This window comes from Zootoca vivipara, chromosome 4 (genome assembly GCF_965207765.1).
Source record: "Zootoca vivipara chromosome 4, rZooViv2.hap1.1, whole genome shotgun sequence".
Classification (NCBI taxonomy): Eukaryota; Metazoa; Chordata; class Lepidosauria; order Squamata; family Lacertidae; genus Zootoca; species Zootoca vivipara.
The window spans coordinates 40,554,993-40,580,543 of NC_142587.1; the positions used below are offsets into that span (position 1 = coordinate 40,554,993).

The following is a 25,551-nucleotide window of genomic DNA, read 5'->3' on the forward strand; positions in this document are numbered from 1 at the left end:
TCAGTACAGAGAATATGGGGAAGAAATTCATGTTGTGCTCTTATGATCATTCTGTCAGTCCCAGCATTTATGCTTGCCAGATGGAACCCCCCCCTCCCCCATTGTCGTGTTCTGAGGGTTCTTCCACTCCAGAGCAGATTGGGAGCTGTGGGCTAGTGTGAGCCATTGCATTGGCTTCCGCTATTGCTCTGGGTTAGTTGAATCCGGTCCTCACTCTCTTAGGGCTTCTTTTTGTTATAGAACTCTGGAAATGTGCTGTGTTTTCCTAATTAAATATTTGCCATTGTGTGTATGTCAGAAAGCCACAGCCATCCCCGTTGTACAAACCTGTGTTATGCAGTGGGCGGCAAACAAGTTACATGTGTATATTATAATTGATATGTGTTATTCAGCTTGCAAAAACAAAAGGAGAACCTAAGAACCATGATATAAAAAGGAAGTGAAGATTTAAAATTTGTATTTTTAAAAACCTTGTATTCATTTTTCTCTCTCTTTAAAACGAATGAACTGGCCTGTCGCTCACATTTGTGCAACTGTATGTACTAAAACAATTGTCTTGGCAGCAAGTCTCTCCCCACAACCCCAATATTAGAAGCATTTTATAATTATATTTATGAATAAAAAACACAGGAAAGACCTTTTGTTTTCTATCTAGTAGCTATATATAGACCGGGAGCCAGCAGGAAGCTCCTTTATCAGAGTTTGCACAATTTTGGAATGAATTTTTATTTCAGTTACAGCTAGAGTACCACATAGTTTGCTACTCTTAAGTAAGAAATATAATTTTTGACATTCACTTTATGCTTTGTTTTTATCCTTCTGAGAGAAGATGCTGACAAAAAAGCTAATGCAGATGGGGAAATGTCTGGCAGAAGATACAGTACCAGCATCTTGGGAATCTAATTTTATGTTCATGATGAGAGTTATACAAGTATCAAAAGAATACATGTTAAAAAGTGTCTTTCTTTATTGACCCATGGTGTTTTTTCTTTCATTGTCTAGCTGATTGTAGTGCCGTTTTTAAAGGTCTACAGCCCATCTTCCAAGAGCAGGGAATGACAGAAACTATTCATAACTGGGAAGATCATGGGTACTTAGCAACCTACGTCAGTAAAAATGGCAGGTGAGTACAATATAGACCCATAATTTGTGGTGGGTGTTAGCATTACTGTTTAACAACCAGGTAAATGGTATTATCAAGATGTGTCACTTCAAAGAAGTGAAATAAAAAGTGCAATTAATTAAGAGCTTTTAAGACTTTTTTTTTTTTGGCAAGGGTTTCAACGAGTTAATTTCAAATGCCCACAGTAACTAAAATGTAATGGAAATGTGTTTCCCAGTGACAAAATGAATACATAACCCGACAAAACCACAAGGCTTTATTGTATGTTACAAAACAAGCCTAGTATCACATTCTTAGACAACATTGCACATGTCTGGCTGACTGAAAACAATGGGCATTTTTCTGCCCTCGAATGCTACAGTTATCTGACCTGGCAACAATATGAGCATTACCCCGAAGTGTGGTGTTTTGTGAATGGCGAGTTGGTTTGTACCATTTTAACATAATTCTAAGAAAATAGAGCTGACCTGCATAACAGCTACTGTGGAAGGGCCTGTATTTAAAACTGGAGTGGTTGTATACTGTTTAGTATTCAAAATGGAAATCTCACACGTGTCAAAATTCATTGTCAGGCATTCAATAATATTTACAGACCTTTCTGAGACTTCTCGGTTGTGTTATCCTCTGCAGGTTACCTTCTCTATTTTGCTGCTGGTTTTGTTTTGTTTTAGACTCCGTATTTGATGCCTTGGGACGCGGGTGGCTCTGTGGTCTAAACCACAGCCTAGGGCTTGCTGATCAGAAGGTTGGCGGTTCGAATCCCTGCGACGGGGTGAGCTCCCGTTGTTCAGTCCCAGCTCTTGCCAACCTAGCAGTTCGAAAGAATGTCAAGTGCAGGTAGATTAATAGCTGTACATGGCTTAGAACCCAGGTACCTTAAGGACTACCTGCTTAACATGCCTGGATCTTAGAAATCTCTACTGAAGCCCCTTTCTGAATACACCCAGCTATGAGAGAGAAAGTGGGAGGCGGCGTAGGGGAAATACCTTTTCTAATGTGACACTGACGTTATGAAATTCCCTCCCCAAAGATGGATGCTTGGTGTCTACGAGGGGTAAAGAGAGAGATTCCTATCTTTTGTAGGCATGGAAAGTTGTGGTTTGTTTGTAGAAAAAGAAAACCAGGCTTCACTCTACTCCTTGCTCTGCTCATGAAACTGTTTCACTGAATGATTTCAGGGCAAGGAATGGCTGGATCAAGGTCTCTCCTAATTTTCATGCTGTCACACTTATCAGTGGGACTCTTGCCATTGTAGCAGTTGCTGTGGAGTTCAAGGTCAACTGGTTGTCTCTTCTTGGGGAGTGTGGATAATGTGCACATGAAAGGGGGATAATAGAAAGTGTTTTTGTGAGTGGAAATAAGTACAGAAGTGGTAAATTGGATTGAGAAAATTACTGCTAATAGTAATAATACATTACACTGTGAACTGTGACTAGGCAGAATGTAGATGTCAATCAGAATTGGAAACCACACATTAATGTACTTTAACGTACACCGTAGAGTCGAGCAGTGCTGCTGAATAATGGTATACCCACAAAGGTTTTGAGCATACATTCTCTGCAATTTCAAACTCCTGTGAATGCTGCTGCTGACAATTTTTTCCTTTAACAAAGACCATGTATTAATCCCCATTGGGAAAGCTGCAGCTGCTAAATGAATTGAAGTTGCTTGGGAATTAAGTCATGCTTCCTTGTTGTCTTTGCTAAAACAATTCCTCTATATCTAGATTAAAGCCACATTGCATGAAGTTAAGCCAGCAAAAGTAATATTTGTCATCTCTCCCAGGTCCATTTAATTCATGGTTCACTCTAACAAAAGGCAGAATTGTAGAAGGCTCTATTGTAAAGCTTTCATTAATCATGTTGTCAACATAATATAGGCAAAACAGCCATTCACTTTCTTTACCGAACAGAATGTTAATTACATTTGCCATTCAGAACGCTGCGGGTAGTGGTATGATTTTTTTTATTAAAAAAAACCAAACCTTTTTTTTTATTCCAGTTTATTTGAAAATGCCAGTGAAGGGGAAAAGAACAAATATTTCTGGAATACATGAATCTTTGAAATGCTTGACTTCTAGTAATTGTTGGAAAGTTATAGTACATTTTTAAAACAATTGGGCAAGTGAAACTCTTTTCTGAGTTTGTGCAGTAAAGGAACCATATTATTGAACTGGCTAGTGTGTATGCTAGTGGTTGTTTCATTTTTGTAAGTGGTGAAATCTGTTAACACAAATTTGTGTAATCAAATACAGGTTATTTTAAATTGTTTATTTAATTTTTTTATGTTCCGCCTTTACTTTAAGAACCTCAGGACAGCTAGCTGCAATAAGGTAAAAACTAAGTGAAAATTGCTAAAAGCAGCAGAACACAAAAGGATAAAAGGCAGCCATTAAAACAAGTAGATATTCTCAAGCAATGATGAAACCGTTAACTGTGGCAAGGTAAAATACAAATTGGTAAAGGCCTTTAAAAGCTTTTGTATCCTTCTTAAACTGCAAGGCTTTAGACATTTGACAGAAGGCAATTAATGCAAGATGAGCTTCCACCACAAGGCAGTTCCACAGCTACTGAAAAGGCTCTCTCCCTGGTCCCAGAGCTAAGCAGACTCATGGAGACATCAGATATACAGGAGCGCGTCTGATGATGAAGGTATTAGGAGGCAGGTGGGCTAATACTGGAGTTGGTGGCCCTTCAAACCACTGGCCCTTTAAATTGGGCGTGGAAACAAAATGGAAGCCAGTGCAGTTGTTTCAGTAAAGGAGTCACATGCCTTTGCATTCTAAAGCAATTGTTTTGGACACTCTTCATATGAGGCTTCCATACTGTCCATTACAGCATGGTGAAACTAAGGCAAAAATGGGTAGATGATGTACTAGCTTCAGCTGGGTAAAGGCACTGCTAGCCACAGCCGATACCTTGGGCTCAAGAACCAAGGCTAGGATCAGATGCGCTCCTAAGCAGTGTGATTAAACTTAAGTTTGACAAGTAAAACAATGAATACTAGAAATACTAGAAACAAGCATGATGCTTAAATTTATTATCCTACACCAGCAGTTCCCAGGGCATATTACAACAACTTAAAATCCAGAATTAAAAACTTATTATTATTATTAATAAGAATAATATTTATACCCCGCCCTCCCGGGCTCAGGGCGGCTAACACCAAATATGAATTGCAATAAAACGTAATAGAAAAACAACAACAACAACAAACAAACAAAACAGTTCATTAAAATACGGCTTAAAATACATCTTAAAATACAGCTTAACACACATACACACTGGCAATGTGTTACCAAAACTTCTGGCTGAGTGGGCTCTGTTTGAAGGTGTTAGCTCTGCCTCTGTACTTGCGGGCTGGCACCCAGGGGCCCTCACAAAAGTGAAAATGCATCTTGGTGAGCTCCAGTTCTGATTTCCTCAGGGAAGTTAGAAACTTCTTTCATTGTCCCCTTCTCCACCACTCTTCCCAGCTCCTCTTCAGCACTCTTGCCCAGCCTATGAAGTTCCTTTTTTCCTGTTGCCCCCCCTTTTCTCCCTCCCTTTCACCTTGTAACTTCCTTCTCCCACTTACATTTTTATTTCACCTGTAGCCTTTTCCAGGAGCTCAAGTTGCAGCTGCATTAAAGTCTTGGGTTTCTTCATTGATTTCTATGTGCAGGTCTTCCTTCTGCCCTTGGGGGCATTTAAAAATACTTTCTGTGTGAATCAGAAAATGACCAGTCCAAAAAATGAGGTAATTTCCTTGGTCCATTTTATATCTCTGCGCCTCTCCCTTGGCCTTCTTTGCCTTGTTTCTGGTGGAAAGAGAAGGGGAGGGATGGAGAAAAAGACAAGATAGGAAGAGAGACAAGAGATAAAACTGTCTCCTTTCCAGTCTCCTCTTTACTTCCTTTGTGCTCATTGCCTTCTCCTTCAGCTAGCATCTTTTGCCCATCTGCCAGCTATTTAGCAGGTTGTTTTTTTTTAAAAAAAATCTTCCCAGGCTGCCTTGACCACATCTTTCCACTGATCACATCCAGCCAGCTGATTCAATCACCCCCATTCCATCATTTATGTGTTTTAAGCATTTTTTCCCTGAAACAGGTTCCTAGAGTTGCTTGAAAATACAAAGAATTAGACAACTTTTCCAACTGGCTCTTAATTTTCCATGGATATTGGGCAGCATGCTTAGCTTCTCAGCAGATGCTTTGTGGCATGAGATATTCTTATTCATGGAGCTAAGTGTTTTACCTCCTAAAGATTGCATTGCCACATGCGCAATTGCCCCTTTAATGAAGAATGCATTAAAGCACTTCAAACTTGCATGGAACAGCGTTTGATTATATTTTAGAAATCCTTCTTGTTGTATGAAAACAAAACATAACTAAATTTCTAGTCATCTTAGATCAGTTTTAAAAATCAAACTTGTTTATAGTGGAGAATTTCTCTTAACCACAAAGACTTATCAAGTATTCACAGTTGGAAGGAAGCAATGTAAATATTCAGATGGTCTTCTTTCAACAGATGCTCACAGGACAGTTGATTAGTTGGCAGCAGGTAGGCAGCTGAGGTGGTGGAGGTTCTCTTCCTGCAGTTCTTGCTGGAGAAGTTGGTGCTTAGATAGTAGGGACATGGGAACTGCTTTCATCTGACACTTTTCTTGTTTTTACTGTCTAGTTTTGCCAATCTGAGAATTTATCCTCATGGCTTGGTGTTGGTCGATGTACAGAGTTGCAACGATTTGAATGGAGGAGAAGTAGAGCTGGTAGGTATAGTACCATATACATACAGTAGTGCTTGAATTGTAGTCATATTTTTTTACAGAGCTTATTTTTAATTTCATAAATGCCAGGTTTTAATTCTTGCAGCCATTAAACTCAGTGGATAAGTATGGGGCAAACCTCTAGCTTGCTTCAAACATAACAGTAAAGCAGAAATGCCTGTAGGTGCATCGTGGGGAGTGAGTCAGCTCCGCTGAATCTTGGAGAATTAACTCATTCATTTCTTAACAGATCGCCTGGCACTGACCTTGATGACATTTCAGTGGAAGACAAAACCTTTTTTATTTCCACAATGGTTTTAATTCTCACTCTCTCTGTTTCTCTTTGTATATAAGGCATTGCAGATCTTTCTGTTTTTACCTCTAAATCCTGAATACTACGTAACAGCAAACTTCCTAAAGGAAATGATAAAAAAGGAGGTTATATATAACTCATGTTTTGGATTTGGTTTGTTTAGAAACTAAGCTCACTGGCTTGTATGCAGTGAAAGCAAAATTAATTTTAACAACAATAAGAATGGAAAATAGACAAATCCTAAGGCTTTGCTCATCTTTATTGACACTTGTCCATGTAGTGCTACACCATTATTTGCTATTACATGCAAATGCAACTGTTGCACCCAAGAAGGCCAAATATTTATGTAAGTACTTTCTTCAAGGCTGCATAAAATGTCAAAAGTTTAAATTAACACACATCAACAGTTTATTAGTAGTTTTATCCTCTTAGCTGCCATGAGCTTTGGAGGTGTGAGAAAAAAGTTGGCTGTGTATCATAATTTTAGTAATCTTGTTCTTTCAGTTGGATCCTATTGTTTTTTAACCAGACTTTTTTTTTTATCACAGCTTCTAAACAAGATAGAAGAAAGAATGAAAGAACTGTGTCATAGAAACATTGAAAGAGTAAAACGGTGAGGAATTTTGAGATTGTTTGGTCAGATTGCCCAGCGAAGTCTTTGTTGATGTACTGACATGTCTGGTAAATGAATATGGAATTTTAACACATAGTATTGAGACTTACAAAACATTTTACTCAAGTTCATTCATTTTACCCTTACATTTTCTTAATGTAGTAAGTAAAGTTTTCATTTGCTCAGTGGAGTACCATGATGACATAGTGTGGCTGCACCAAAGAAAACCTTTGAAAAATGGGTGATTCATCTCTTGCTGCCTTTTGCTAGTTGGTAGAGACATTTTATTTTATTTTGGCATCTTCTTGCATTGCTAAGTACTTGAAACCCTGAAACCATGGAGAGGCACGGCCAGTCAGAGTAGACAGTACTGAACTAGATGAATCAATGATCTGCCTGTAATGCAACTTCCTACGTTCCTACTGAATAAGTTGTTTTATATAACGCTATGATTGTCAATAATAATAATAATAATTTATTATTTGTATAGTTAGATGCCCTGAGTAGTGCATAGGCACTAGAAAGGTGGGATAGAAATGAAATACAGTGGTACCTCGACTTACGAACGACTCGACAACCGAATTTTTCAACTTACGAATGGGGGTAATGGCCGCGCGCTTACGAATGTCTCAACATCTGGAAAAAAACTGGCGGTTTTAGATAGGGATTTTTCAACTTACGAATTTTTCCGTTTTCAATGCATTCCTATGGGAAATCGCGTTTCCAATGGCGTTTTTCGACTTACGAATTTTTCGGCTTATGAAGGTGCCTTCGGAACGGATTAAATTCGTAAGTCGAGGCACCACTGTCAACTGAAATCGGGGGGCATAATTGGATGGTGTTAAGTTGCAGTCTTTGGGGGCCTGCCACGTTATTGTGGTTTTCATTCCATACAGAAATATGGGGTTGGGAAAATACTAAAGTGGAGAGCTGAACTTGAAGGGTCCTAAGGTACCTTATTTGACATTCTTTTCCATACCTACGGATTAGTGGGGGGATATAGAAACAACCCACCTGGGTATTCCATATGCATTCCTTCATTATTTCCCAGCAACTGGAGAGAATCTGTAGCTAGACTAAAAACTGGTATTCATGATATCTGGCTGTTTGCAGAACAAGCTGATCGGAACTGGAGTAAATGGGATCATCTGGTTTCCTGAAGTTCTGAGGAGATCAGCAACTACTTCCTTTATTACTGACCTTTTGCCATTCTGTCTGGGCCTAATAAAATCCAATGACATGTGGAAGGCACAAGTTACCTAATGCTGGATTAGACAAGGAAATAATTTTGTTATATACAGGAACAGAGTGATAAGCATTGATAAGGCATGGAGGCTGACTACGTTAGAAAAACAGAACTAATACAGTGTAGTAGGTTACATGGGTGAGAGAGGCAGCCTTTTGCCTCTGATAGTAATCTGAACACCTGGTTGTCAAGGCCCCCAGCACTTTCACATTCAGTACAGTTCGCGTTTGTACCAGAGCACAGCGAAACTATTACTTGGAACACCAGTGATTTTAGTCTCCTGCTTCTCTGGCTTTTGTGGGATGCCACCATTTTGTAGCTTTTCCTTGCTCATACTTCTACCGGTAAGTGAAAAAGTAGGAAGCATCAGCATAGCCTTGTGTCCTCTCGATGAGGTGGCAACTGTTTTGCTTCCTCTCCAGACTGAGGTAAGAGTATTCCAAGCTGTCATTGAGCCAGGTGCTGTTGATGTTCCTTGCCTGGGTACCATGTAAGTGAAGACCGCTTAGTTGGCTGCGGGGAGAGCAGGGTAATGCTGGGGAAAGCAAGAGTATAATAATTAATAATAATAATAATAATAATATAATGGAAAATAATTTATACCACGCCCATCTGGCTGGGTTTCCCCAGCCACTCTGGGCGGCTTCCAACAAAATATTAAAATACAGCAATCCATCAAACATTAAAAGCTTCCCTAGACAGGGCTGCCTTCAGATGTCTTCTAAAAGTCTGGTAGTTGTTTATCTCTTTGACATCTGATGGCAGGGCGTTCCACAGGGTGGTTGCCACTACAGAGAAGGCCCTCTGCCTGGTTCCTAGTAGCTTTGCTTCTCACAGTGAGGGAACCGCCAGAAGGCCCTCGGTGCTGGACCTCAGTGTCCGGGCAGAATGATGGGGGTGGAGACGCTCCTTCAGGTATACTGGACCGAGGCTGTTTAGGGCTTTAAAGGTCAGCACCAACACTTTGAATTGTGCTCGGGAACATATTCCTACTCTGTGGGCAGTGGCAGTATACCATTGGAACAAGCTTTACACACTACATGTGATCTCTTGCATCCCAGTTGACCAGACAATGGCCATTTGGGTAAAATATCTGCACCAGTAAATGAATACATAATGTGTTCCATAGGAGTGGACAGGGGGGATTAAGAATAAAGTTTGAGATATTTTGGTGGGTTTGCTCTCTCTATATTAAAATATTTATCTGGTTTTAAGAGTCTATAAAGCAAATTGGTTTTCATACTTTAAAAAACCTTTGGTCTCCTGAAGTTTGCATACTATCTGCTACTGCCCTCTAGTGTCTCTTAAATTGTTTCATTAAACGGCATGGCTTGGGTGTTACTGAAAGGCATGACAGATTTTTCTGTCCTTATTTTTTCTGCTGTTGTGAAGGCATAGTTAAATGGATTAATCGGTTAAACTAATTTGTATACCCTCTTGCATTTCAAGAAGAAATACCAAGGGTGGTTCACAAACAAAACAACTTTTAACATGCTTAGAAAGTTAATTTAACAAAGTATATAAAAGCATTAATAGCTAGCACAGTTATCCACCATCCTTTGGCAACCTGTTTGACAGCTATGTCCAAGTTATATAACAGCAGCTTCCATGTAAACATTCTAGCCTAGGAATTTAGTTGTTGCTGTAGTGGTATCACAATGGACATTTTTAAAATGCGCATAGATAACGTCAACATGAGAGTCTGCTTGGAATGTTGTTGTACCAGTGAATGCTAAAAATAACCACCTTTCCAAAAACCTTTTGTGTGCTGCTTATCTCTTGTTCCATTCTAGTAATGGAATACATTTTATTGGGCTGCAAATCAAGGAATGGCAATTGTCTCAAAAGTACTAACATTAAAAAGTTTACAATGGAAATTCTTTGTTTGGAACACTAGGTTACAGTGTTCAAGTACCTCTAGGAAGGTAACGTTTTAGAAATGTCTTGACTATAATAATAGCTTTTGCTAACTTGCACAAACCTGAAATTGTGAACTTTCTCTTCTTTTGTGTTTTCGTTCTCAGATTGCCAGCCATTGTGAGAGGAGATGCTATTGATAAATATTGGCCCACAGCAGATGGACGACTGGTGGAATATGACATTGATGAAGTTGTTTATGATGAAGAGTCAGCTTACCAGAATATTAAAATCTTACACTCGAAACAGTTTGGAAATATTCTTATCCTCAGTGGGGACGTTAGTGAGTATTGCTGTTTTTATATAATACACAGCCAACTGCTATAGACTTGAGCTGCACAACTTGTGACCTGTCAATCCAAAGTCAACCCATGTTTTGTGGTTTGCTGTTATATTACCCTATCAGTGATTGTAAAAAGGAATCTTTTGGGGAAACATGAAATAAATCCGGGTGAAAATTTTATACAGTGCTGACGAAGTTTCTTCCCTTCCTGCTAGCATTGTATCATTCAACCCATTGGGGGGAAATAGCAGATAAGATTCAGTTGATTATTGTATTTAGGCTCCCCTTGTTATCAGAACTAATTACACTATCTATATTAAAAGATTATGTTAATTGAGTGAATCATACTATGGTATGGACTCTTCTCCCGGGAATGTTGAAATTTTGGAGCATAACATGATCACACAATGGCTGGTACTGCATGCTTCCTTGCAGTCTGCTGCTGTTTCTAGGTGTGTCATTGATCAACTCCAGTGACAAACCTAATCGCAAGCGAAGCCATGAATTATCCGATTTCACTGTTTCCAAGTATTTGAATTGAATTAGTATTAACCATTTATGTTTGTGGGTTCGAAAGAATTTCATACTGCTTTGTTTCCCTTTCAGAATTTCTAATGCAATTTGTGGTAGGAAAATAGGGGGATTATGCCAAACAGTAGTGTCGCAGTATCAATCAATCAGTCAATTAATCAATCAATCAAATACCTTTATTGGCATCACAGTATAAAACGTTTCAAGAACTGGAATAATTAAAAAGATATGGTTGAAGCTATGAAGGGTTATAAGGTCACACTATAGTTGTGTGCATTTGGATATTCTGCTACACCCTGTCTGTTTCCCGAAAGGATAGTTCGTTGGGAACCCTTTTGGGTAAAATTGTGGCTCAAAAGGAAGCTACTAAAGCAGCAATATCTTTGTCCTGATCTGTCAGGAGAAACCTTATTTGTCTTCTTCTCAAAGTTGTGGGCCGGAGGTCCAACATTTTGCTCAGCATCAGTTGGCGAGGTCTGCTGTGTAAAGGGCAATCTAAGAGAATGTGGTCCATTGAATCAGGTACTTCTTGATTGCAGACACACAAACGGTCTTGCAATGGGTGTCCCAGTATTCAAGTTTGGAGAGACAGGAGTCTGTCTTCCTGATTTAGTCAATTAATGAAGAATTGTAGAATTGGAAGGGGAGCACGAGGGTCATCCAGTCCAACCACCTGCAATGCAAGAATCTTTTGCCCAATGTGGGGCTCGAACACACAGACACACATCTTTTGAAACTACCGTGAGCCTTGCTTTCCATGTCCTTTCGTTGCTGAGCTAAAGAAGAACAGACCCCTCTTCACCCCAGCAGGAAGAGATCAGGCTCTTCTGAACCCACCAATCAGCTGTTTGATGGACTGAGGGGGGAATGAGTTACAGGGGGTTAGGAGAAGGCCACACACAAGGAAGGCCCATGGGGGGAGGGCTGTGTGTGGGTTGCATGTACCCCACAGTTTTCCCACCAGTGATGTATATAAACAGATTATGTTCATATACATCAGGTAATAACAGTGACACAGCCATTAATAGATATTTGACATTCATCTTGTACTTTAGATCGAAATGTAAAATAGCAGGTTTAATTTTTCTAAATCTGTAATAACATTTCTAGTCCCCTCCCTTTAATTAGTCTGATTGATTTACTTTAAAATAATAAAGTCATGGTGGATTTCTGAAATGTAAATGCAAGAGGGTCTAACTTTATGTTCTTATTTAGCACAAACAAAAGAATTTTGTTATAACATGCACACATCTATCTCTTAATCCCTGCGCTTTTCAAGATCTGGCAGAGAGTGACCTGGCATATACACAAGCTATAATGGGCAGTGGGAAGCAAGACTACACCGACAAAGAAGTGCTCATTCTTGGAGGTGGTGATGGGGGAATACTGTATGAAATAGTCAAATTGAAACCAAAGATGGTCACCATGGTAGAGATATCCTTTTAATAAGGGGGTGATGGTTCATCTTGAAAATGTTTTATCATGATTTCTCCCTGTGCGTTCTGTTCTGAAAGATCAAAATAGATCAGATGATTAATTCAAGCGCCTCTCAGAACCACCTTAAGTTTCGCATTGTGTGTCAGGCACCGTGAGTCTGGTTCAGATTGTCCTAATTCAGATAGAGGCATCTTGTTGCCATCATGACTTTAGTAGATCGTTTGACTAATATACTTAAATGTTGGCCATTTATGATTATGCAGCAAATTTAGATAATTAGCTACCTATAAAGGAATGTTTAAAACAGTTGCCAATAACATGTCTTTAAGAGTTGCCTGAAACAATTGTCTATTGATTATGGAAGACCTTGCTATTCCGAAGCAAAACTCAATAACTTATTTTAATAACTGCAACAAAATGAGTTGGTGGATTCTTAACTAGCATCAGATACATTGACCAAATGGTGATTGACGGGTGTCGAAAATATATGCGCAAAACATGTGGAGATGTCTTGGACAATCTGAAAGGAGAATGCTATCAGGTAACTAATTATTTTAAACATGCAAAATGAAAGATGTTATCTTCATCAATGAAAATAAACGTTTGGGAGTAATTTCTGATGTAATGCTGTATATTGTGTAAACACAATATACAATATACAGTTGATTTTCTTTTTGCTTTCAATCACTAAAATGTATACATATTTAGGAAGAGCCGCATGCACTGAAATTATAATATCTGTCGTTCCATCTATAGCAGGCCTGTGAAATAGAGTCATAATGTATTCTGCATAAACAGGCTATATAGTACATTTATAAACTCAAGAACTAGGCATCTGAGGTATGCTAGACTTCCTAATTAGAATAATGTCATAGAAAAAAATAAATGAATGGTTTAAATTCAATTTATAAAAGGAAATATTCTAGCACCATAAAACTGAAACAGCATGTTGATCCTTATTACCTTATTTTCAGTTTTCTTTATTTTGTGATGTCTTTGTTTTGTACAGAAAGGAATGAATGCTGGCACACTTAATGATCCCCCCCTTGCCTTTTGTCACATTCTTTCGGGGTGGTGGTGGTAGTAGTAATCAAATATGGGTTCTCTGGGTAGACTTAGGGCTCATCATCATCTCTCAGCCGAATCTGAGAGTAGACCACAGCACAGTAGTCCCCGGTTTCTCCCTTCTGGGATCTCCACGTAGAAGTTGTGAAATGCTTCTCTGAAATCCTATAGAACCACTGCCTCCCATGGTTGACATTACTGATCTAGATCAAACAGCTGTCTGACAGTATGAGATAGCTTCTAATGGCACTGTTGTGAAAGTAAAATGAGTTAAAGAATCTTGTGTAGATGGTGAATATACATTCACAATGAGGCTGAGATCATCCTTCCTCTGTCAGATAATTGTGCACTTAACATGAGAGCATACCGAAATAGAGCCCAACGCAATCTGTGCAATCTGTTCATCTGTGTCTTGTGATGTTGAGGTTATGGGCATTTTTATTTTTTTGCAAACATGTGTTATATGTGAACCACCAGGCACTGACAGGCTTCGCTATACATTTTGATCGCATGCTGAGGGCATTAAAAACAAAAACTATCTGTACTAGTTACTGACTTCTTCAAAATGACAGAAACAATGGATGAGTGATCTGGGAGTGCTAAAAAGGTGGTAGTGATCTAACTGAGGAACCCCACATATGAAAAGTTGCCCAAATTCTACTATTGTTTTTTTTAGGTTCTTATAGAAGATTGTATTCCAGTTCTGAAGAGGTATGCCAAAGAAGAAAGGATGTTTGATTATGTAATTAACGATTTGACAGCTGTTCCAATCTCCACATCTCCAGAAGAAGGTTAATGTCTCTATGACCTTTTGAATGCGAACCTTGTTTACAATGAAAACTCTTTTTCATTTAAAAACCTTGATTGCAGTTGAATAACTTCTATCTGGGAGAGATAAAGGGATGGTTGGGGGGGAAGAAGGCATGGATTGACCCAGGAATGGCTTAGAAGATGGTATGTGCATGTCAGGTGTGCGGGCATGTGTGTAGAAAATGGAGCACAGTTGGACATTATTACAGTCCCTCTGCACACAGATGTAATTGCCCTTTCCACTGTAATTGCTACTTGTTTACAAGGCATCCTATAACCCTGAACAAAAAGATTCTAAAAAACAAAAAAAATCCCTTCCAGCAACACCTTAGAGACCAACTAAATTTGTCATAGGTATGTAGACCTGTAGACCATTTGCAGTCATTTTTCCTGTAGACCATTTGCAGTCATTAACGGTCGTCAACAGCTATCAGTCTGTCAATCAGCCACTCCTTCCACCCTTCTGAGTAATACCTCCCCCCCTCCCCCCACCATATAAGCGTCTGGGGACTTCTGCTTCAGTGTATCTGAAGAAGTGTGCATGCACACGAAAGCTCATACCTATGACAAACTTAGTTGGTCTCTAAGGTGCTGCTGGAAGGAATTTTTTTATTTTGTTTCAACTACGTCAGACCAACACGGCTACCTACCTGTAACAAAAAGATTCTGTTAACGTTAAGGATGATACCTTTTGCTATAGCTCACCACAGTTATGAATATTTCATTGTGAATTGCTAATTAAACAATTAGTATTTTTCAAATTTAGATTCTACGTGGGAGTTTCTGCGGATGATTCTGGACCTTTCAATGAAAGTCTTGAAACCTGATGGAAAATATTTTACACAGGTATGGCAGATGAAAAGTAATCACAATGAAGCATGACAGCGAAGTTTGAAAGAATAAGCCTGTTTAAGATGCTACTTTGTCCCTAGGGTGAGATCGGGAGCAGTCCAAGGCTTTTATACATATCCTACACAATCATGCTAGAGGCTGAAGTGAATCAGAGAAAATCTGGGTTTATTTGAATATGGGATCTTCCAGAACCTGAGAAAGTTCAAATAAACATTTGAGGCTTGCTCATTGCTTTCTATGCATACCAGCATTAGGACCAGATAAGCCTGCTCCAAAATCTGGTTAAATCCGAGGACTTAAACATAATTTGAAGTTTGTTTTACTTTTTTCAGCCTGGCTCAGATTTTCTGCTTGGTTTCAGGGAAGTTTAAATCAAATACTATTTTATACAGATAAGGTATACTATACCTTATCAGAAATGATGAGGGTATTTTAGAGCTGGCATGCAGCCTTCAATGTTCTTACACTTTGATAATCCTAGCTGCATTTTTAAAAGGGTGAGAGGGAGAGAAAGACAATACATTTCCAACAACAGCCATGGTCACCTTGTGACTCCGAAATATGTAGCTAGGCAAGCTTATCCACAGATGCTTCATTTTTAAGTTAACATTTTTCAGTCCTCAAGTTTTAATAGCTAATGAGGAAATGTTTCAGCATATAAGAAGGCAGTCTAGTCTGTTTCTCTGTGGTATGAGAAGTTCTCTGTTTTAAATAACTGTTAGAAGCAAGGGGTCCCAATCCTTTTATGGATCAGGAAGCATTAGTTCCATAGCAGTAGAACACTGCCAAAACGCCAAATACCTTTTGCTGCTCCTAAAAAACGAATGCAACTAAGGAATGGCCATTAGAGTGTTGCTGTATGCTGGCAGGGAATATCTTGTGCGGTGTAGTCATCTGCAGTATACTCTTTGGCCACTAGATGGAGCTTGGCAACTAAAAACGTTGGCTCCTGTAATAAAATCCAAATAATGTTATGGGCGAGGAATATATGAACACACTTGAAAAAGACACATCTTAAACACAGGCTGCTGCGTACACACATTTGACAGTCGTTATAGTTTTGCTCACAGAATGAGAATTCACCCTTTTAAAAAATGCATGGACTTAGAATATATGCTTGATATAGGTATATAACACAAGCATTTGTTTTAGTTTTATTTAACTTGTTAAGGGTTTTAAACATTATCTGTATAGTTCTCAAAGTTTAGCAGTATTGGCAAAGTTTCCAAGTTCCTCTTGAAGATGGGGGGTCACCCGATCCTTTGTACTTGATAAGTTGATAATAAGACTGGGATTTAACTAGGAATCACAGCTTGAAATGCAGGAGTAGAAATAAATGACAGATATTTTCCTTCTCCAACAGTTTGAGGCAATTGATCTTTGACGCCTGAGGAATAATTTCTCTGCTCACCTAGCAGAGAATGTCAGCAATTTGTGTGCTCTATGTACTAATACCCTATAAGTCATTTGGGTTCCGGGCATAGAGTGGGGTGATTATGCTCCCTCTCCATAGTTTATGGGGAAATATGGATGGAAAATTGAGTGTAGTAGAAGTCATTTTTCAGAAATGTATTTCCTGGAGTACTTTCCAGATCCTAATATAACCTTTTCAGTGATGTTTTTAAGCTTTTTAAAGGGTGTGCGGTTACTTAGGATTGAAAAGGAAAGACCTTCATTCCTCAAGTCCCCTTTCTACAGCTCTTACCGTATTTTTCGCTCCATAACACGCACATTTTCCCTCCTAAAGCGGAAGGGAAAAAGTCGCTGCGTGTTTAATAAAAATATTTAAAAAACGGCTCCTCCCCCTTTGCCGTTGATGTCGGCAAAGGGGGCGGGGGAGGAGCAGACAGCCCGAAAGCATCGTCTCCCTCCTAGCCTTAGGTGGAGCCAACTACATGCTCTAAAAACTAGGTGTGTGTTATGGTCCGGTGCGTGTTATGGCCTGAAAAAATACGGCAGAACCCTCAAAGAGGGTTCCACTGTGTGGTACAGCAGACCCTAGGGGCAAGAGGCACTTGTGGCCCACTATGTAATTCCAGTACAATAAAAAAATGTTGGTGGGCATATAAATCCAACATTGGCCTATGTTTGGCATATTTGATTTATTATGAACAAACCATCCTGGTGTGTGAATTTGCATAGGTCTTTTTTTTTTTAAGGTGAAGTGTGGTACTGTGAAGTGAAATATTCGCCTGCTTCTGATGCAGATATTGTCACAGTAGTGGCACTACTCCAGGTGCCACATAGTACCCATTCCACATTGGTAAGAACTCAGTTGTTTAGCGTGGCAGCACCTGCACTTTGGAACTCCCTGCCTATTGTGAGATCCAGCAGGTGCCCTTTTGGCATCTGCTAAAAACATTCTAGATGCCTAGAAGAGAAAAAAACATTTCTAGATGCCCAGAAAGTTGAGGTAGTTTTAATCTGTTTTACTATTTTAAGTTTTGTATGTTTTGAAGTATGGTTGTGAATTTGTCTTGGTTTTATAGTACTGGAGAAACTATTGGATTTAATTAAGTATTTCGGAAGTATTTTCCTTCTACCTTTCCACAATTTGTTTGCCACGTTGTCTCCTGTGATTGCTTGCCATTTGATGGTTGATGAAACCTGGGATACTAAGGATGACAAAACTAGACTGCAGATTACTCTCATTATAGAGATTGGGTCCTGCCATTAAGCTACCTCTATACTGGCAGGATGTCCCATAAATTACCTAGTGCTGTTTTCTACTTGTGATTTCCAAATTACACACGCAGGTTGTTTATATGCCATCCCATTCAATTTAATGCTGACAAAATTACATGCTTTGTAAAAGGCAGCGGAACAAAATAACCACTGCAGGACTGCGGATAATAATAGATTACTAAACAAGTTTTATATACTTAACTTTTATATACTTAACTTCCTTACCTTTATATTAACCTCTCTCTTACCATTTTACGATGCTTGTGGTTCACTTAATAACTCAATTTATTTCCGAAATACTTAATTTCCTTCTGCTATTTATTTGATGTTCTAATATAAAAAAATGAGACAATAATGATAATAACGTGTTGCTCTAATATAATAAGCATAGAAACAAGAATGTATTTCCCCTTGTTTACCTTCTGCTCCCCGCCATTCATTTTCCACCTATAATTTAAATTCATTTTGTTCTGTTTATGATTAATGATCTTCCATTCAGAATTCATATAACATTTTGTCCTGCATTTGTGTATTGCCCTTTCTTAAGCCTCTTCTATATATTCCAGGAGTGGGGAATCTGCATTCCTTCATACAGTGCTGGACCACAGCTCCCCATCACTCCTGACATTGGTCCTGCCAGCTGGTGATGATGGGAGTTGCAGCCCAACAATATCTGAACAGCTGTAGGTTCCCCACACCTGATATATTTAATGCCACAGTCACTATTCAGGTATAAAACTTGTCATATCTTTCTCACTCATCTCTTCAATGCTGTACTTTAAACTCATTTACAGGTAACGGTTATTATCCATTATTAATGTATTCATTAGTTTAGTAATGCAGTCACTTCAGAATGTTTATGTTCTTTCCACTGTCGTGAAATATTTAATTTTGATAAAATAAATGCTTCACATAGATTGGAGCCAGTCTGAGCAAGCTTGATTGCAGAGTGAGTACAGCATTGGCATTGAGCAATCATTCCAAATTCCTGCCTAGGGATACTGTAGCCAGTATTGGAATTTTGTAATATGTGTTAACATTCGGAACGGGAAAGGAGTTACCAGTAGAGTCTACAAAACCATGATCCTGAATGTATTTAATGCAGAATAAAATCCATGAAACTTGGTATGTAAATATCCTGATGATGAGCTTTATCTGAATCATACCTTAAATCTGGAGTGTTACTTTCTTACTTTATAATTTATGAAGAATGATTTTTTATAGATTGCATGTTTATGTCTTACTTCCCTATCTTATGGTTTTAATATTTCTATTATAGTTTAATTGCTCTTTATCTAATATTTTTCTGTGCTGTATCCATGTTTGCTTTAATTTTTGTGAACCTCCTTGAGTCCCAGTACTGGAAAAAGGTGGGATATAAACAAAACACCAACCAACCAACCAACCAATGCTAAGCAGCTCAATGAATCTTTGCTATTGGGTAGTATATAAATATTACAAATAATATAAATAAATTTGTGTCTTTTTCAAGATTCACTGACATAAGTGATTGATACCTCTGTTTATATAGAACTTATTGATGACTTTGCTCCCTTTGCATTATGTCGCCCCACAGTTTTATTGATATATAGGTCACATGTTGTCTTGCAGGGAAATTGTGTAAATCTGACTGAAGCTTTGACTCTCTACGAAGAACAGCTTGGTAGGCTATACTGTCCTGTGGCATTTTCAAAGGAAGTTGTATGTGTCCCTTCATACATGGAACTGTATCCTTGGTTAATAAATCATGTCTCTTGATAAGCACCATTGTATAAACCAACTTTATAGTGAGTACATCAAAAGGACTTCACTGCACATGCTCTTCAAAAGATAAAGAGTATCTGAATAATGCAGGGAGGATTCTACTTCAAAATTTAATAATATAGATGGGTCTGACTTAAGTCCTACTCAGACAAGTCCATTTGAAATCAGTTGGCCTAAATCACTTGTGCCTAATTTGATTTCATTCAGTTGGTCTATTCACAGTTTAACTTTGTCAGATACCATCCCATAACTTTCAGAAATTCTGCTATGGGTATGTTTGTTCCTAACATGTATAACAGGCCTTAAAGAAGTTTTTCTTTAAAACAAGACAGCAGAAAGGACACGAAATAATACTACTGTAATTTCCATTTTTCAAAGTTCAGATTGATGCCCATGTTATTAAGACTGAAGTGAAGTGCAACAGTGTAAACTAATAGTGGTGCCCTAAAGAAAATCAAGGTATTTCTCATCAACTTACCATGAAATAAGGATATGTGGATTTGAAATGGTTGGATTTCTTAAAATATTAAAAATTAATATTAATGTGAGAATTTTACTGACAATATATTATGCAACCAAATTGTATTTTTTAAGGCTTGAAGTGATGACCTGAAAGGTTGTCAACTATGGCACAGCTTTACAAGGTATCCTGCTGTTGAACATACTTCCATCAGGACAGAAGGTATTATTTCCTGAATTATGAGGGGATGGGGCTAGGATGAGAATGCCTTCCAACTATGAATCTAGCCATATAACTTACAAAGGATGATAAAAGTAATGCAGATTCTAATTGAAATGATGGTTTCATCTTCCTGTTCATAATGTGACAAAAGCGCAAAATATGCATTCGATTCCTTGACAAGTTTTTAGATGGGTATTTTATACTATTTGGAAGAAGAGAACAGATGTTTGAAGTTCAAGGTCCACCCGCCGCACATGCTTCATGAAGTGTGTAGGGCTTGCCACATGCTACATCTTGGCGTCTTGAATCTTTAAATTATATGCTGTAGATGATCCTGAAACTTAGTCATGCTATCGATTTGTGAATTCTTTAAATGTTTTTAATTATTATTTTAATTTAAAAGCAAATGGGAAAAAAATGTATATTTTGATGAGCTAGGGTGTTATTTTTTGAAAGTCAACGTAGATGAATTAGCAGCAAAGCTATAGCTGCTGAATGCACTGAACCTTTAGAATGTGATCATTTTTATTTTTTATTTTAGATCGTTGGATACCAATTTAAAAAGACAATGTTAGCATTTCAGTGTGGTACCATAGAATTTTCTCTCCCTTCAGACATTAATCAGTTTAATAGTCATGGTGCTTTAAATAGACTATAAGTGGGTTGTTTGTTAAATGATCGATGTGCTTCCATTGGAGGAATTAAGGGCAGACTTCTTCTTTCTTCCTTTTTAAGGAAACCCTCTGGCCCATTGTGGTGCTATAAAGCCACTATGATACTACTTACGGTGAATCCTTATTCTAACCCTCATGTGTCAAGATCTGGTAATTCATTTAGTGGGTCTTCCCAACAGGTAAATACTCAATCTCAAATATGTGAGGGTTCAATCAGAGGAAAATGTGAGGGTTTCTTCGGAGTAAAAGTACAGGACAACTAAAACGATGGGGATAAAGCCATGGTGTAAAGACTGCCACATCAGAATGATTGGGCCCAGTCTTTGGTTATAAAGGGAAAGAACTAATAGTTTCTTCATCTTCATCAGACTAGTTTTATTCTAAAGACTTTTTCAACACACAAAAGTGAAAAAAGGCTGCATGTCCTCATGCACAAAGAGATTTACAAAATGCTGGAATAAATGCCATTGGCTTAAGTCTATTAGTGAGCTGTCATTTGACAAATAAAGCTAGCCCCTGTTAATATTTTTTTTTATAAATAGGGAGGAATAATAGATTAAACAAATAACTGTTAGTGCTATAAACTTTGAAACTATGGTTTGGACTGTTGCCCCAGTCCTTCAATTTCAGTATGGAAAGCTGAAATGTGTATTGAGAATTCTTTTTATTGGTCACATACCCCTTTAGTGCAAATGTTAATGAAGTGCGAAAGGCCATTGAAAAGGAAAAATTAGCCAAGTGACTTACAAAACAATGCATTGGAAGCTTCTTCACCAACTGCATCTACTTGAGTGGGAGCTGAGCTCAAGAGCACAGGCCATGTCCCATTTGTTACAATATAGTCTGTGCAGGTGAAGTTTCTGGTAGATTTTAAGCCCGAGAGTATTTATATTTTGTGCTTCTCTATAAACAGAGTGTTTACTCCACATAGTTGAGCCCAGCCACATGGATCTGATGGATCTTGCGGCTAAAACATCACTAGCCCATACACTGTATTTGCATATGCATGTTGAAATACCTATTGCATTTGTACTCCCCACCCTGTCCACTTCTGCACATGGTGTAAAATTATATTTTTGTAAAATCTTTCTTATGTACTGGTTGATCATTCACGTATGACTTTGCTATAGGCAAATCCTTAAAATAGCTCAGAAATACAACCTTATAATTAAAATGTTCTATCCTTCTCTCAGCAGTTTCAGACTTTACAGCAAAATTACTCCCCTCCTCCCCAAATGAAAAAAAATGTGTTATATTTCACTGTTACATTTTCTCACCACGTTAGAGAAAGGGCTGCACTTTGATTGTTATCTCCACGCTATATTATTGCAAGATGAGAATGCACCACTCCATTCTGAGAAACCGATCACTAGGGAGAATTGCTTTATGTATTTAGAAAGGAGGGCATAGTCCTTCATAGCTACATGGAGGAATTCTGCAGTGAAGCTCAGAATTGCCAGAAACTCAGAAGGCTTTGCTGCCTTGGGGTTCTGTTGTGCTAACAAAATGGGCATATAAATAAGGTAAGTTTACAATTAATAACTCCTGAATTATATGTCTTATAACTTAAAGCTACCTGATCAGTAATTTAATCTCTGTTGACTTAAAATGATTAAAAAGTTAACTGATCTAGCCAGTGGTAAAGTGCAAACTTTCTTCAGGTCAAATGAAGTGTTCCTGTAGATTGGGAAGGAACCATTATTTAAAGCTGTCTAGTCTGAGGTCATAATTAAAACATCTAGTGCTATATTTAGAAGATTACGGTTATGAACTTCCATTGGATCAGATAGCAAACATGTCTGGAGGTTCAGACCAGCCTTTTTTTCCTACTGGCAAAAGCATACAGTTGTGTCACATTTATATCGAATTGTTTTGCCCTCCTTTTGAGTAGATTGGTAGTGACTTAGGCAGAACCCTTTTTTTCTTTCCTTTACAATTAGACATAAAATCTTAGGGAACCCACAATAGACACACATGATACTTTGTGCAGAATGTCCCAACATACACCCATGGTGTGCATCAAATAATGCTCCTTATCATTTTCAAAACCTCATTTATTGTTTTGGGATTATGCAATGCTTGTAACTTGGAAGTAATAGCCACGTTCTTAAGTAAATTGAAGAGTTTTTGTTCCATTGTCCTACGTAGCTGAAGAGTGATCTTGACCCATTCATTCATTACCTAGGTTACAGAATTCCTCTAATAGCTATACTAAAAAAAACCAACTAGATAAGCATAATTTTATAGGCATTTGTGTTGTAATTGGAAAAAAGTGGTTCTACATTTTTACTTGAATTTCCCACTTTTTTTGGCTTTCTGAAGAAACTTAAGAAAGAAAACTACTGGTTAAGTATGGATAGTTTTGGAGGAAGAATATGTTGACACTTAGTTTTATTGTATACATAGATTTCATGAGCATAGCATTTGCTTTTTCTGGAGAAAGGCATATTTTAGTATTACTTCCCTGATGCATTCTATTAGATACAGAACCAAGGTTAGTCTTAAATCTGTTAAAAAATGAGGATCAGGGATAGATGGGAAGTGATATTGCTTGGAAAGCCAACTAATAGATGCTTCATTCTCTCAGTGAAAGGGAAACAATTGAGGACAACTGTGTTTTGTTTTGTTTTGTTTTGTTTTTAAAAATGTTTTATGTAGAATATCATTATAACATAGATGTGTGTGTGCGTTTAAAAGCAAAATGTTATAAGCTGAACATCTCTTCCCACCCCCTTTTCCTATTACTGCTTGAATAGACTGAGGAAATGTTCAAATAAAGTGTTGTCACTCTTTATTTATATATACATACATACATATATATATATATAGTTGTTGCTGTAGTGTACAGTATGAAAAATCACTTTTCTTTTTGATGTGTAAGAATTGGGGCAGGGGGGGAAACCAACCTGCAACAGATTAACTTTTATACATATATATATATAAAATACACATGGAACTGAGTGGAACATCGGTTGTGAGTGCCTCACTACACATGCAAATCAATCCCAAAGATGGTTAGCATGGGGTGTCTCTTAATTCTTTGCACTAAATGCTGCTTCCATCTAGTAGTGAATTTTGACTATTTAACAAAAAGAAGTTTGATACCTATTCTGACTTTGCTGAAAGAAAACTTCTGGCGTTGTATCAATTGCACTAGTAACAGTGCACATATTCAAATAAAGGTACGCTGTTATTACCTGTACTGCCTGAATTGTTAATATCTGTCAATATCAACCCTATGTGCAACTACCTAGGTGTATGCTTCATTGAATGTAGTGTGGCCTAAGAGTAAACATACCGAGGATTTTGCCATTTTATTTCATACTGGTTTGATGAAGTGAGGATTTGTTGTGATGGTGTGGTCACTCGGCCTTCAGTTGGGCACTGCTGTTTACCGGGAGGTAGGGAATGAGGTTCATGTGGTAAAAATGTATTGGCGGAGCCAATCTGGTTCTCCCACTAGTAAGAAACACTGCCTCGTTGTATAATCTCAGCACTTAATTCCACACAGAAACCTTGTGCTCCATTGACTTGGATTGTAGCTATGTTGTATTTTTACATTTATTAAAACTTCCCATCACAACCCCCTTCTCCCGAGATAAGACCTGAATTAGGAAGAAAATGAGCACAGCTCAGTGCTGTTGCCTTCTGTTCATAGCTAGTCTAAAATGGTTTTCTCCATATGAGCAGCTTTTGCTTTTGGTCTGAGGTGGGGGAAAGTGTGTGTGTGTCTACCGGTAGGGGAAGGGATGCCAAAGGAACCAGGGAGTAAGATACTAACTAGGGTCATTCTGTGGTACATTTCCCCCCCCCTTTTGATATATAGGAGTATATTTGTTTGTAAATCTACGAAGTCCCTCTGAGTGTGTAAAATCACTACTTTATTTTATGTTGGCTCCATTTTATTCACTTTCCAACTGATAGGTACTAAACCACCCAAGTTTGCTGTTGGTATAAATGTAATTGCATCATACTACGTTCTCCTGCCATTGCAACCTACTTCAAGAGATACTGATTTGGATGAAAGGTGTGCTGTATTTACTAATAGTTTAAAGTACAGAGATGTGGTATGCAAAGTTTAAAAGGCCGTTTAAAAGTTACTTACCCCTTTTGGCTCTGGCTTATTAATGAATCCACAAACAATGATCCTAAGAAGTCAAGAAGCTAATTCTAAAAATATACAAGATGCTAAAATGTGATACCGAAATTTGCAGCAGTACATAAAGAGTGTTTAATTGTACTGCAGTTAAACTAGTCAGATGGCTCAAGTTTTGATTGCATTATGCAAAGTTTCAACTACAACACACCCACCCACCCAAATTATCTGGTTTATATTTGTAGTACATTAGTGCTTATTTCATGGGGTGGCTATAGAAACCTATAACCTGGTTTGTTGGAAAGATGTTTAGGCTTCTGGAAGGAATTGTCTGAAACCTCCCCCCCCCCTTCTTCTTCTTTGAACAGGAGAACACAGTCTTTAACAAATTGACCAGAACACTTAATAGAGATGTTGTCATTTGGATAATTTTTCTAGTGTGTGGGCTGTTCAGTAGTTTTGGAAGAAACTTCACATTATTTTCCTGACTGAAATGGATGCACTTGGGAGTGCATTGCCTTAAGTGAATCTTGCTTATGTGTTTTCAAACTCTTGTGCCTCACACCTGTATGCTTGGCATATAGCTCCCTCCCTTCTTCTATTCCACATATATGGAAGTTTTTAATAAAAACAAACAAACCCCAGACCAAGTAAGTTGCTGCTTTATATTTATCCGCAATGCAGTTACATCTCTATACTTTGTTAATATAGTAG

General features: G+C 38.1%; 1 protein-coding gene across 5 annotated transcripts in view; it reads left to right on the forward strand.

Moving 5' to 3' along the window:
- Positions 1 to 23,943, forward strand: part of SMS (spermine synthase) — a 39,524-nt gene extending 15,581 nt beyond the window's left edge. For 4 of the 5 annotated variants that reach the window (XM_035116151.3, XM_035116152.3, XM_088668705.1 and 1 more), the window contains 10 exons: positions 1,003 to 1,123; positions 5,785 to 5,872; positions 6,731 to 6,795; positions 10,066 to 10,241; positions 12,052 to 12,206; positions 12,661 to 12,750; positions 13,951 to 14,065; positions 14,851 to 14,930; positions 19,233 to 19,348; positions 20,256 to 23,943. In XM_035116151.3, the coding sequence (XP_034972042.2) occupies positions 1,003 to 1,123; positions 5,785 to 5,872; positions 6,731 to 6,795; positions 10,066 to 10,241; positions 12,052 to 12,206; positions 12,661 to 12,750; positions 13,951 to 14,065; positions 14,851 to 14,930; positions 19,233 to 19,348; positions 20,256 to 20,298 (1,049 nt within the window). In that variant the 3' untranslated portion in view covers positions 20,299 to 23,943. Of the gene's footprint in view, positions 1 to 1,002; positions 1,124 to 3,433; positions 3,567 to 5,784; positions 5,873 to 6,730; positions 6,796 to 10,065; positions 10,242 to 12,051; positions 12,207 to 12,660; positions 12,751 to 13,950; positions 14,066 to 14,850; positions 14,931 to 19,232; positions 19,349 to 20,255 lie in introns of those variants that run through there. The other variant, XM_088668708.1, reaches the window with a different exon arrangement.
- The last annotated feature ends 1,608 nt before the right edge of the window (positions 23,944 to 25,551 follow it).